The 15218-nt window shown below is 46.9% G+C and overlaps 1 protein-coding gene across 4 annotated transcripts in view; it reads right to left on the minus strand.

Annotated features, from left to right (window-relative positions):
- The window catches only part of CAPZB (capping actin protein of muscle Z-line subunit beta), a 140056-nt gene that overhangs the window by 6548 nt on the left and 118290 nt on the right, over positions 1 to 15218 (minus strand). For all 4 annotated transcript variants that reach the window (XM_073233308.1, XM_073233307.1, XM_073233310.1 and 1 more), the window contains exons 5-6: positions 15015 to 15156; positions 14529 to 14645 (exon numbers count right to left, since the gene is read on the minus strand). In XM_073233308.1, coding sequence (XP_073089409.1) covers positions 14529 to 14645; positions 15015 to 15156 — 259 coding nt within the window. The remainder of the gene's footprint in view (positions 1 to 14528; positions 14646 to 15014; positions 15157 to 15218) is intronic.

Raw genomic sequence — 15218 nt, forward strand, 5'->3', positions numbered from 1 at the left:
CGGTATTGCAGGTGGAGTCCCTAATGTGCTGTGACAACACTGGGCAGCTCCTGAACGGGGCCACCAACCCTGCTGACAGGAGATTCTGAGGCTCAAAAAGATGACCTGCCCCAGGACATACAGGTATTAAGAGCAGAACTGGGGTCAAACCCTCTTACTCCAGAGCCTGCATCCTTTCCACAGGGTGAGGGTAGGGTTGGCCCAGTGCTCCTGAGACTGAGCAAGAATCCCAATCCAGATTCCTTATTATGTTGGGGTGGGGATTTGGAGGAGGTGGGACCCAGCAATTCGAGTATTGGACAGTCTATTCTGGCCCAATCATCAAAACTCTTGAGTATTAAAAGGAGAGGAGGTGCACGGCCAACATCATACTTAACAGTGAGAAGCTGAAAGCTTTTCCTCTAAGATCAGGAACAAGACAAGGATGCCCACTCTCCCCGCTTTTATTCAACATAGTAAGGGAGGTCCCTAGCCACGGCAATCAGACAACACAAAGAAATAAAAGGGACCCAAAAATTCTCAAGATGGCGGCCTGAGTAGGGTGGCGGAAATCTCCTCACAAAACCGTATATATTTTGAAAATACAGTGAATACAACTATTCCTAAAAGAGTGACCAGAAGATACAGTACACCAGTCAGGCTACATCTTTGAGAGCCCAACATCTCACGGAAAAGGGTAAGATACGAAGCCGTGACCTGGCAGGACCCGAGCGCTGCCCCCATCCCAGCTCAATGGTGGGAGGAAGGGAATCACAGTGGGGAGGGAGTGGAAGCACAGGCCTGCTAAATAAGCAGCCCTGGTGGTCTGCCCCGGGAGCACAGACACACAATCCATGGTGCACTGGATATTGGAGGAGCGGAAAAGCAAGGTCCAGGATTGAGCCTGCGAACAGGTTCCCACAGCTGGCTGCACGGGGACAAAAGAAAAGCGGGTGCTTTAAAAGTCTTAAAGGGACAAGGGTTTAACAGGTGGACAAAATCACCCTGGCACACTCAGCCCAGCAGGCTGGGAACTTTAAGGAACTTCAGGTGCCCTAACCCCCTGGGTGTCAACGCAGCTCAGAAGCTCCTCGCGGTGATAAGCAGCCTGCCATTCCTTACCCCACCCACCGGCACTGCAAGCAAACCAGTTGACCCACCACTGCTGGGGGACAGCCAGGGAGCAGCCCCGCCTACAGCAACCACACAGCTTAGCACAGAGGCTTCTCCCTGTGCGCAGCTAAACGGCCCAGACCCAGAGGCTGCTCCCTGTGCATGGTTGACTGGCAGACAGCGGAGACCGGTGCAGAGTCCAGGAGGCACAGGGGATTAACCCAGAGGCCGCTCCCTGTGTGCGCTTGACTAGCATAGACAATGGAGATGGGCGTAGAGTCCGGGAACCACAAAGGGGCTCTGTTCTCACAGCAGCACACGCGCCACTTGCCTGCAAGCCCTGCCAGTGTCCTAGGCCATCCCAAGGTCTGCCCTGCCCATGGCAGCTCAGGGGATTAACCCAGAGGCTGCCCCCTGTGCGGAGATGACCAACACAGGCAGCAGAGATGGGCATGGAGACTGGGAGGCACAAAGGGGCTTTGCTCTTGTGGCAGAACATGTGCTGTTGACCTGTAACCCCTGCCATTGCCCTAGGCCATCTAGAAGGGCGCCCTGCCCACAGCAGCTTAGGGGATTAACCCAGAGGCTGCTCTCTGTGTGTGGTTAACCAGCACAGACAGTGGAGACAGGCAAGGTGACTAGCAAGCAAGAAGGGACTTTGTTCTCCCAGCTTGCACATGCGCCACTTGCCGGTGACCACTCCCATCACCACGAAAAGGCAGAAGAACCTTGTTCAGTCCAAAATCCCTCAAACACCAGAGACTGGGCTTGGTGAGACTGAAATCACCAATCTTCCTGAAAAAGAATTCAAAATAAAAGTCATACGCATGCTGATGGAGCTACAGAGAAATATTCAAGAGCTAAGGGATGAATTCAGGAGGGAGACAACAGAAATGAAGCAGACATTGGAAGGATTTAAGAGCAGACTGGATGTGGTGGAAGAGACTGTTAAGGGAATACAAATCACAGAATAGGAATACAGAGGAGCTGAGGCAGAGAAAGATAAAAGGATCTCTAGGAATGAAAGAATATTAAGAAAACTGTGTGATCAACCCAAATGGAACAATGTTTGCATTATAGGAGTACCAGAAGAAGAAAAAGAGAGAGAGAAAGGGATAGAAAGTGTCTTTGAAGAAATAATTGCTGAAAACTTTCCCAATCTGGGGAAGGAAATAGTCTCTCAGACCATGGAAGTCCATACATCTCCCAACACAAGGGACCCAAGAAGGACACCACCAAAACATATAATAATTAAAACAGCAAAGATCAAAGACAAGGACAGAGTATTAAAAGCAGTCAGAGAGAGAAAAAAGATCACCTACAAAGGAAAACCCATCAGGCTATGATCAGACTTCTCAGCAGAAACCTTACAGGCCAGAAGGGAATGACGATATATTCAATGCAATGAAACAGAAGGGCCTCGAACCAAGAATACTGTATTCAGCATGATTATAATTTAAATTTGAAGGAGGGATTAAACAATTCCCAGATAAGCAAAAGTTGAGGGAATAAACCTCCCACAAACCATCTCTACAATGTATTTTAAAGGGACTGCTCTAGAAGGAAATATTGCCTAAGGCTAAATAGCTGTCACCAGAGAAAATAAAACACAGCAAAGAAAGTAGACCAACCACATACTAACTAAGGGCAAAATAAAATGAGCTATTCACAAAAGCAGTCAAGGGAACACAGAGTACAGAAAAAACACCTAACATATAAAGAGTGGAGGAGGAAGAAAAAGAAGGGAGAGAAATAAAGAATCATCAGACTGTGTTTATAATAGCGTAATAAGTGAGTTAAGTTAGACAGTTACATAGTAAAGAAGCTGCCCTTGAACTTTGGTAACCACGGATCCAAAGCCTGCAATGGCAGTAAGTACATATCTATCAATAATCACCCTAAATGTAAATGGACTGACTGCACTAATCAAAAGACAGAGTAAAAGAATGGATAAAAAAGCAAGACCCATCTATATGCTGCCTACAAGAGACTCACTTCAAACCCAAAGACATACACAGACTAAAAGTGAAGGGATGGAAAAAGATACTTCATGCAAACAATAGGGAGAAAAAAACAGGTGTTGCAGTACTTCTTTCAGACAAAACAGACTTCAAAACAAAGACAGTAACAAGAGACAAAGGAGGACATTACATAATGATAAAGGGGTCAGTCCAACAAGAAGATATAACCATTATAAATATCTATGCACTCAACACAGGAGCACCTACGTATGTGAAACAAATACTAACAGAATTAAAGGAGGAAATAGCACGCAATGCATTCATTTTAGGAGACTTCAACACACCACTCACTCCAAAGGACAGATCCACCAGACAGAAAATAAGTAAGGACACAGAGGCACTGAACAACACACTAGAACAGATGGACCTAACAGACATCTACAGAACTCTACACCCAAAAGCAGCAGAACACACATTCTTCTCAAGTGCACATGGAACATTTTCCAGAATAGACCACATCCACATACTAGGCCACAAAAGGAGCCTCAATAAATTCAAAAAGATTAAAATTGTACCAACCAACTTCTCAGATCACAAAGGTATAAAACTAGAAATAAATTGTACAAAGAAAACAAAAAGGCTCACAAACACATGGAGGCTTAACAACATGCTCCAAAATAATCAATGGATCAATGACCAAATTAAAACAGAGATCAAGCAATATATGGAGACAAATGAAAACAACAGCACAATGCCCCAACTTCTGTGGGACACAGCGAAGGCAGTTCTAAGACAAAGTATATAGCAATCCAGGCCTATTTAAAGAAGGAAGAACAACCCCAAATGAATAGTCTAAATCCACAATTACTGAAACTGGAAAAAGAAGAATAAATGAGGCAGAAAGTCAGCAGAAGGAGGTTACATAGTAAAGATTAGAGAAGAAATAAATAAAATTGAGAAGAATAAAACAGAAAGAAAAAAATGAATGAAACCAAGAGCTGGCTCTTTGAGGAAATAAACAAAATAGATACACCCCAGCCAGAAAAAATGAGAATCTACACACATAAACAGAATCAGAAATGAGAAAGGAAAAATCAGGATGGACACCACAGAAATACAAAGAATTATTATAGAATACTATGAAGATCTATATGCTAACAATCTGGATAATCTAGAAGAAATGGACAACTTTCTAGAAAAATACAACCTTCCAAGACTGACCCAGGAAGTAACAGAAAATCTGAACAGACAAATTACCAGCTATGAAATTGAATTAGTAATAAAAAAACTACCCAAAAACAAAACTTGTGAACCAGATGGATTCACCACTGAATTTTATCAGACATTTAGAGAAGACATAATACCCATTCTCCTTAAAGTTTTCCAAAAAACAGAAGAGGAAGGAATCCTGCCAAACTCATTCTATGAGGCCAGCATCACTCTAATACCAAAATCAGGCAGACACCACAAAAAAAAAAGTACAGACCAATATCCCTGATGAACACAGATGCAAAAATACTCAACAAAATATTAGCAAACCGAATTCAAAAATACATCAAGAAGATCATACACCATGATCAAGCGGGATTCATCCCAGGGATGCAAGGGTGGTACAACATCCGAAAATCCATCAACATCATCCACCACATCAACAAAAAGAAGGACAAAAATCACATGATCATCTCCATAGGTGCTGAAAAAGCATTCGACAAAATTGAACATCCACTCATGATAAAAACTCTCAACAAAATGGGTATAGAGGGCAAGTACCTCAACATAATAAAGGCCATATATGACAAACCCACAGCCAACATCATACTTAACAGTGAGAAGCTGAAAGCTTTTCCTCTAAGATCGGGAACAAGACAAGGATGCCCACTCTCCCCACTTTTATTCAACATAGTTCTGGAGGGCCCAGCCATGGCAATCAGACAACACAAAGAAATACAAGGCATCCAGATTGATAAGGAAGAACTCAAACTGTCACTGTTTGCAGATGACATGATACTGTACATAAAAATCCCTAAAGAATCCACTCCAAAACTACTAGATCTGATATCTGAATTCAGCAAAGTTGCAAGATACAAAATTAATACACAGAAATCTGCTGCATTCCTATACACTAATGATGAATTAGCGGAAAGAGAAATCAGGAAAACAATTCCATTCACAATTCCATCAAAAGGAATAAAATACCTAGGAATAAACCTAACCAAGGAAATAAAAGACCTATACCTGAAAATTATAAGACATCCCTAAGAGAAATTAAAGAGGACACTAATAAATGGAAACTCATCCCATGCTCTTGGGTAGGAAGAATAAATATTGTCAAAATGGCCATCCTGCCTAAAGCAAACAACAGATTCAATGCAATTCCTATCAAAATACCAACAGCATTCTTCAATGAACTGGAACAAATAGTTCTAAAATTCATATGGAAACACAAAAGACCCTGAATAGCCAAAGCAACCCTGAGAAGGAAGAATAAAGCAGGGGGAATCTCACTTCCCAACTTCAAGCTCTACTACAAAGCCACAGTAATCAAGGCAATTTAGTACTGGCACAAGAACAGAGGCACAGACCAGTGGAACAGAATAGAGAGTCCAGATATTAACCCAAGCATATATGGTCAATTAATATAGATATATATGATAAAGGAGCCATGGATATACAGTGGGGAAATGACAGCCTCTTCAACAGCTGGTGTTGGCAAAACTGGACAGCTACATGTAAGAGAATGAAACTGGATCACTGTTTAACTCCACACACAAAAGTAAACTCAAAATGGATCAAAAATCTTTAAGTCATGAAACCATAAAACGCTTAGAGGAAAATATAGGCAAAACTCTCTTGAATATAAACATGAACAATTTCTTCATGAACACATCTCCATGGGCAAGAAAACAAAAGCAAAAATGAACAAGGGGACTATATCAAACTAAAAAGCTTCTGTGCAGCAAAAGACACCTTCAGTAGAACAAAAAGGCATCCTACAGTATGGGACAATATATTCATAAATGATGTATCCGATAAGGGGTTGACATCCAAAATATACAAAGAGCTCATGCACCTCAACAAACAAAAAGCAAATAATCCAATTAAAAAATGGGCAGAGGATCTGAACAGACATTTCTCCAAAGAAGAAATTCAGATGGCCAACAGGCACATGAAGAAATGCATCCCTAATCATCAGAGAAATGCAAATTAAAACCACAATGAGATAACACCTCACACCAGTTAGGATGGTCAACATCCAAAAGACAAACAATGACAAATGTTGGCAAGGATGTGGAGAAAGGGGAACCCTCTTATATTGCTGGTGGGAATGTAAATTAGTTCAACCATTGTGGAAAGCAGTATAGAGCTTCCTCAATAAGCTAAAAATAGAAATACCATTTGACCCAGGAATTCCACTTCTAGGAATTTACCCTAAGAATGCAGGAGCCCAGTTTGAAAAAGACATATGCACTCCTATGTTTATCATAGCACTATTTACAACAGCCAAGAAATGGAAGCAACCTAAGTGTCCATCAGTAGATGAATGGATAAAGAAGATGTGGTACATATACACAATGGAATATAATTCAGCCATAAGAAGAAAACAAATCCTACCATTTGCAACAACATGGATGGAGCTAGAGGGTATTATGCTCAGTGAAATAAGCCAGGCAGAGAAAGACAAATACCAAATGATTTCACTCATCTGTGGAGTATAAGAACAAAGAAAAACTGAAGGAACAAAACAGCAGCAGAATCACAGAACCCAAGAATGGACTAACAGTTACCAAAGGGCAAGGGACTGGGGAGAATGGGTGGGAAGGGAGGCATAAGGGGAAAAATGGGCATTACAATTAGCACACATAACATAGTAGGGGGGCACGGGGAAGGCAGTATAGCACAGAGAAGACAGGTAGTGACTCTATAGCATCTTACTACACTGATGGACAGTGACTGTAATGGGGTATGTGGTGGGGACTTGATAATGGGGGGAAATCTTGTAACCACAATGTTGCTCATGTAAGTGTATATTAATGATACCATAATAAAATAATAAAAATAAAAAAAATAAAAATAAAAAATAAAAAAATAAAAGGAGAGGAGGGAGGGAATTATGAAATGATGACTCCTGATATGGACGCTTGCTCATGTATCCTCCAACTTTTCCTATGTTTATTTAAGCTATTTCCCTTACAAGATCATTAATTCCTAAAGAAGGGATTTGCCTGCTGTACACCTGAGAGTGCCTAGTGGCGTGGAACCACATGAATGAATGCTCAACACTACGAAGTTGAAAAGAACACATAGCTACCGCTAGAACCAATGTCGAAAAAAGTTAGGGAAGCTGAGACAGGTAATCGAGAACAGGATGAAAAGATAAGAACGGTATGAGGAAGGCTAGAGCTCAGAATGAATTTACACGAGAAAAAAAAAGCAGAGAAAAGGTAGGGTGTTAAGCGTCTTCAGACCCAACACAGCAGCACAGATGCTGGGGTGGGCAGTGGTGTGCTCAGAGGTCAAAGGCCTCTGCTGCTTCTCACCCATGTTTACTCCTCTTCTCCCTCAGGCAGAATGGTTTTCCAGCCAGGGAGGCAGAAGAGACCCCGTTAAGAGGAAGATAAAGCCATAAGCAGATGAGCAGATGGTAGGAGAGAACCAAGCCATTTTAGATAAGTAGGATTCCAGGGGCAGACAAACCTGATTCTGTGACACAGCCGTCCTTGAAAGATTACACGGCACTTTAGAGATGCTAGGACACTCGAGGAGGGCAGACAGGGAACATCATGGGAAGACAGAGTGGTCTAACAGGCTCACAAAGCCATGTGCCCCAGGCCACTGGAGGCATCTGAGGAGAAATGGGGTGGCCATTTGTCAAGATGCTACAAGACGGGATCCTAGGTAGTAGCAGCCTGGAACCTCTAGCCTTTTGAAGTTATCATAATTAATCTTGGCGGAACCAAGACAACTGGTTCTGGCAAGACTGTCTTGCTGAGGACAAGCCAAATGCAAAGGAGGGAGAGATGTTAATGACGAGCTTCTCTGCCCCCTCATGCCAAGCCCTGAGCTGTACTACTGGCACCCTTTGGCCAGAGCTGCCCAGATCCTGGGAGTCTTCATCCTCAGAGAACCCACGGGTCCCCACAAAATAGAAGTGAGCATGCCCCCAAACTCAAATGTGATTGCTGATCCGCACCATTTCAGATCTAATACCCACCCCACCCTGGGAGAGCTGCATGTCCGCTGGAGCGCCCCCTGCCGCCAGACAGCTGCAGCGTGTGCACGCTGACAGGAGCTGGGAGCATGAGGAGGAGGACGCGCTCCGTACCCATTTTTAGAAGGGAGTTTCTGAATGCCTTCACACTGGACTGTGTGTTCTCTCCTACACGGGAATGGTTCCTGTGCTCAGACTGAGAGCTCATGAGCTGATCTGAGCTGGGAGAGGCCTGGGAGTGGGAGACGGGGGTGGTGTCTGACCCAAATGAATGATGTCCTTCCACATATCACAGTCTCCTTCCCTCCCCAGTTCCATGCAGAGTGCAGATTCCTGGCAACCCCAGGGAAGCGATGAGGCTTTCAGCTCAATGAGGGCCCCACTCTAAATGAGCATCAGCAGCCCACAGTGAGGCCAGGGCTGTTGGCAAAGGGCTCTGGGCCATCAGGGTAAGCGATATCGAATTAGCAATTCAACCTCTTGGCTATCATCTTTATGCTTCACAATCAAGAGCTACGTTCCAATGAATGGAAAGGCTGAAACCACTGGACGTGCAAAGGTAAAGAAGTGGGTGGGCAGAGTGAGAAGGCTTGCTCCCCTCTAGGAGCAGAGTCGCTTGCCAGGAGGACACAAGGGGCCTGAGCCTTGAGGCAGGAAATCTGAGCCCAAAGAAAAGGCCCAAGCAGGGTCCAGAAGGAAGAAGGTGCTGGGAGCAGGAGCAAAGGCCTTGGTACACACAGACATGTTTCCACGACCCCTGGCCCACACCCCGGCTGACTCCCTCCACACCTGGTCAGGGTCAGCTTGCTGGAAATGCTGACCCACCAAAAACAGAACTATTTTTGTAATGCATATATTATTACATGCTTATAAAAGCGGCTGCCAGAGGAAAACATTTTTATGTGCTGTGGCTACACAGATGTTCCACAAGGTGGTTCCAACCCAGACTGAAGTCAGAGCCCAGTCTGCTTATCCCCTCAAGTACCTCTCTTCTCCATGGCCTGGAGATGGCAAGAACCAGGGAAAGCAGGCCATTTTCTTCAAAAGGTGTCCTTGGTATCTTCCATTGCCCTATGGCATTTTCCTGAGCACAACTAGAGGGTGGGGCCCAAGGAAGCTAGGCCCCACTCCACGGCTCCTACTCCGCAGCCCAGGGGATGAGGGTTGTGGCCTGTCTAGGCCTCTGTTTCCTTGCCTCTATCTTGTACTCAATGAGCTAATAATATATGCACAGTGCCCAGAACAGTGCCTGACAGAATGGCAGCTCCATTTCCCAGGACTCCCTTATCTCGGCTCTGGGCAGAAGCCAGTGGCATCTTCCTGGTCACTACTGAGCTGTGCTTTGGGTAACACTTGGGCTGGAGGTCAGGACTTAACACGCTGTCAAGCCAGAAGACAGTGGTCAGACAGCCTCTAAAGGAAGGTTTGGTCTGCCCAGTTTAGAAAAATTTTAATTAAGCCTAAAACCATATATATTCCAGAAGATGGAAAACTCTCTGCTTGCAAAATATGTGGTAGTAGCAATAATAGCAATTCTTTATTGAGCATAAACCACGTGTCAAATGGCTTTTTATTTCTACTCTACAATAAGCTTTCCAAATAGGTATTATTAGCTCTATGGTGAAAATGCTGAGCTTCAGATAAGGGAAGTGGTTTATTCAGATCACACAGCTGGAAAGTAACTAGGCTAGGGGTTGAATCAAGGCCTGGATGATTCTGAAACCTGTTTTCTTCCATGAGACCTCTCTGTTTGCTCAACTTCATCTACGTCCTTTTCCAGAAAAATAAGGACAAACCACAGTCCAAGACTTGGAAATTCCAAACAGTCTCCATCCCCACCTCATCCGCTGCCCCTCAAGGGCCCCACCTCGGACCTCCGGTTCTTCCTCTTCTGCCCAACCTCCACAGTGGGCGGCTGTCCCAGGGAGGCAGTCCCGTGCCAGCTTTGCTTTTCAACCACCCCAGGTCATCTGACCAAAACCTAACTATCCCTAGAAGCCACACTGCGGAAGCATCCCCACCTCTGAGTCCAGGCAACTCCATGACACGCAGCTGTAGCTCTACCTCCCCGAGAAAGCAAGCACTTCCTGACCTCGCCCCTCCTCCCAGATCTGGAAGGCAGGCCACGGGCCTCTTTCCTGAGTGAAAACGCACCACCCTGCTTAACTGCCAAGTGCAAGTCACAGAGAATTTCTCTGCCATGACACACAGGTAGGTGCCACTGCGGTAGCTTTACTGCTTGAAGGGCATCAGGTGCCTGCATCCGAAAAGGGAGAGGGCCGGACTTGCAAAGGACAGGCCTAGTCTTCCCACTCGGAAAAATATTCCACCTTCATTTCTAAATATTTAGACTCTGAAAAAAATATCAAACGAACATCTGCAGGACCCGTCGCTGGACCGGAAACCTTGGATGTCTTTCCAGAGATTTATAGCCTTGCCTCTTTCCCACGTTTCCAGCTGTCACACACAAGAATGCAACTTCTCGTGAAGGAATGTCACTCTCAATGCAACTTCCTTTTCAACATGTTGGTACCTGGTTTGCAACACTTAAAAAATTGCTCCACAGCCTTGCCACTGGGTCCTGGGTGGCAGCCCACTGCCCATCCTCTTCTCACCAAAGGACAGTACAATTTGGCTGTGATGAGCGTCCACAAAGACCGCTGCTCACCTTTCCTCCAGGGCCCACAGCTGCAGGGCAAGGCCAAAACACTTCCTCTCTGCTTTGTTCCCAGCTGACATCCCTAAGCGACAATTCAGGGGGGTGGGGGTGGGGGAGAAAAGACCAAAGTGGAGGACACACAGGGTGAGGGCGACGAGGGTGTGTGGCTTGGTGTGCACCTGGTCTGAGCCCCTGGATTTCCACACACAGCGTGTCATGACCAGGTATGAAATGCAGCTCAAGTAATTTGTCACTGTTAAATTCACCAACAATTAACAAGTCAACAAGAGCAAGACTCTCCATCTCCTTCACTTCTACTCCCATAAGCCGTCTAACCTGAGAACGGACACAAAGCTTGGAATGCCCAGGGAAGGGACCCCGGGCGGAGCACCGCCACCCAGCCTGAGCCACAGCCCTTCTCCAAACGGGGCCTGGGGCAGGAAAGTGAGGGTGTGCTAGGGCATGCCCTGGGAATGACAACCCGCGCAACGGCTGCTGAGGCGCAGACACCAGTGCTCCTGGGCAGTGGCCCGTCGCCGTGGGCAACGGTAGGGCGTGCAACTCTATGGGCTGTCCAGCCTCCGTGTGCTAGACGTGATCTGGGAGAACTGGGAGGCCTGGATCCTGGCCCGTTAGCCTTGCTGAGAAGCACTTCTGATAGCTGGCCAGGGAGGCCTGCAGGGTTGGCAGCTGGCACTGGGGCCCTGGTGACATGGTTCCTTCCTGCCTGACACATACAGGGTGGGTAAGAGTGTATGAGAGTGTGACTGCAACAAGACCTAGTTCCCCAAAGAAAAGCCTAGGCAAGGGTCCCTTCCAGTTCGGCACAGAGAGGAGCTCAGGTGGTGACAACCTCGCTGGACCCTCATTGCTCATATCCTGGGGGGGGGGGGCACACCCAAGCCTTGACCAGTCCTCTACTCCAAAATGCCTCCCAACATGCCCCCTCCCTCTTTATCACCCATGCCCCTGCCGTTCTTTGTTATTTCCTGCTCTGAAGCTGACACCAGCTCCTTCACTGACCTGGGCACAGAACCGTCCCCTCAGTCTTCCTGGGGCTGTCTCTGCTCACCTTTCTCCTGGACAACTCTTAACAGCCTCCTCCTGCCAACCTGTCCTCCATGCCAACTAGCAGAACCATCTTTTGGAAACATTTATCTGATCAGATCATCTGATTACCTACAAATTAAAAACTCTCCTCACTGCCTCTGAGGGTGAGTGTCTCCCATGTGATGGATCTGCTTCCTACAGGAGAACCAACCTTTGAGCCAAATGAAGGAGGGAACCCCCCGGGCAGCGTCTGACACACTCCAGGGAGGCCTGGCCCTCCACGGAGCCGCAGCTCTGGCCCCACAGATCCACTGCAGCTGCACACACTGGCTATTGGAGGAGGAGGGGCTGCCAACAGAATGTCACTGTACCTACCCACAGGGTGGCGTCCTGTCTACACGAGCTAACTGCTCAGTGCATTTCTCTGCAAATGTTTATTTAGCATCTACTGAATGCTAGGTCAGGGGTCAGGTTAAGACAAGAAAATGTAGTGTAGGAGAAACGAGCCTGTTTTTTTAATTTCCGGAGAGACAAATCTGGGTTCAAATCCTGCCTCTGCCTCCTACTATGCAAGTCATCATGGGCAACTTAACGATTTGATCCTGTTCCCTTACCTGTTAAAGGGGAATACGTCTATCTTGCTTGCAATCTAATCAAAGGAGACAGCCGCAGAATTGCGCACATTCACACTTTATCACTGACTTGCTCAAGTTTCCTGGAATCCCTTCCTCTCCCATCTAAGGCAACCACGGGCATTTTCCAAGGCTCATCTGGGACACATAGCTAAACCCGCAACCCTCATTTCCCGTTTGTTCAGAAGTTGTGCATCATTAACTTGGATTTGTCTCCCTCACTGCTTCCCTGCCCCTCCCTTTACAGTTACTTACATTGGAAACCAGCCCCAGCTTTAATGCACCTCAGATGAGTTATGTGACCTGCCGTTAGGATGATGACAGAAGCATGAATTTCCTCATTAAAGCCCAAGAGCACAAGGCAATCCAAACAAGGCCCATGGCCCCAGCCGGTGTGCTGAGGACAGCCGCTCATCAGGACTGTGTTTGGCTTGGCTGCAGGCACCGCTCACGGCAAGCCGGAACCAGGCCCTGGCCATGGGCTGACAGCTCTGATTTAAACTATTAGGAAGGCTGAGGATTAAATATTTGCCCAGGTCACTGTAAACTGGGTGGAATTACAAACAGTTCAGAGCAGTAAGTGATGCAGGAAACAGTCTCCGGATACAGATTTAGGATTTTCCACCATTCCCCAGGTGGCAGGGTGTGGGGGAGGCAGGCTGTGGTAGAACTGGCTGCTTCGGGGAGTGAGGCTGCCCCTCCCCAATCAATGGTTCCTGGAAGACAAGGGCCCACGTCCATGCCAGAGGATGGGATCTGCCTCAGTGGGCACTAGCCTTGGTTCTGGGCTGGCAGGGGGATAGCCCTGCCCTGCAGCCAGAGAGAGGAATTCCCAAGATCCTCCGTGCTTCAGGCTCCTCTGACTTGGCACAGGTAGTGGGGGTTCTTACATGGAGTCTAAGGCTCCGACATGCATCCCAGGCATGGTGGCCTAAAGACATGTGCCTTGCACACTACTTTCAAAATACGTAGATGCTTTTGTGACCAGAATACAAATCCACTTAAAAGAGTTACTGAATTTACCCTTTCTGCCATATGTTTTTTTTAAATCAATGGCTCTTGAAAGTATAACCATTCTAGAACAGAGAACAGGAAAGATTCTCTTTGTGGAAGAAGGCTCCCTCCAGAAAACTCCAGAAGTTCTAGAGGACACTGTGCTTCTGCGGACACCAGCTTCTCCGAGGCCAGGCGCTACCTGCTCTGTGCAGTCTCTTCACACAGCGGCAGCCCACCGTGCTGCACTGGCATGAGGCTAACTAACCTCCCCTTGGAATGGGGCTGCCAAGGGTCCTAAACACGGCCCCTTCAACAAGGGTCTTAAACCTGCTTAGATGCTTAAATTAGCATCTGAAGTAGAAGTTACGACAAGTAACAAGATGCAGCTGGCTTCTGTAAGGGGGGTGAAGGGAAGAGCGCAGGCTCTCTTGTAGGACTGAGCCCTCACCCTGTGGGGTCTGATGCTAAGTACCCTAAGAAAGATGACTATCAGACTTTTTTGAAGCCAGAAGGAACAACTAACACCTGGATGACTGAAATCAAGATGCAACATAACTGTCGGGCAAAATGGATTAAAAAAAAATGTGAGGCTTAATTTAAAATGACGGACTGCACGAGAACAGAATGGAACCCCCTGGGCTCCCAGGGGTTCATGTGAAAAACAAAGGGAGGGGGAGGTGCCAGTAGGTGGCCCTTTAGTTGTGAGGGGCCACCCAAAGCAATCCTGGGCACGTTCTGGAGGACAGGTCCTATTCCAGATGCCATGGTTACTGACGGAAAAGGAATGGGTTATCTCCCCAGTGGTGAGTTCCAGGTCCTACCCAAGCAGGGCAGCACAGCAGCTGACCCAGAACCCCTCTGGGGGAGCAACTGCTCGCTCATCTGCACATACAGTCAGCTCTGGCCCCTATGGGCACCGGCAACTCTACCTGTCTGGTAAGGCTGCCTCCGAGGTTCATGGTGCCGGAGCCGGATTTGTTGGTTTGCAGCCACAGCATCACTGTGGAGGTCAGCTTGTAATGGGCAGTGCGGCCACTGGATTTTTCCTGGGGGACAAGACAGAGATCAGAACCCTGGATGCAACCCTGAGCTGAGGAAAGCCTGAAGCGGCCCCCTGAATTCAGTGTCCTTCTAACAGGTCCCCTCCTGATACATTACCTTTATTTTAACATCCCAACAGGTTTTTAAAGAGACCAAATATGCAATCATGTGTATTCAGTTCTTTATCATCAACGACTACTGCAGTCTTGACTTATCTTAATCCAAATGGCTTTGGGGCATTTTTAGGAATTAACAGGGGTTTACGTATCACAGTATTTCCCCCGTCAAGAAGCATCTGCTAGAGAACAGGGCTGTACTGTGCGGCACGGCATTTGGAGCTGCTGCCAGGGCGACCAGCACTGGGGAAGCCATACCTGCACTTCCACCACATGGATGGAATCCCAGCAGCCTTTGATCTTCTTTGATCCATCTCCAGCCTTCTTTATGAGGATCACTCCAGCAAAGCCATGATCCAGATCCCAGAGGTAGACAGACGAGACGCCGCCTTCAAAATATCTGTAGGAGACAGCCCCACGGGCCCATCAGGTGCCAAGCCCTTCCAATTACAGATCATCAGT

This window comes from Manis javanica, chromosome 4 (assembly GCF_040802235.1).
Source record: "Manis javanica isolate MJ-LG chromosome 4, MJ_LKY, whole genome shotgun sequence".
Taxonomy (NCBI): Eukaryota; Metazoa; Chordata; class Mammalia; order Pholidota; family Manidae; genus Manis; species Manis javanica.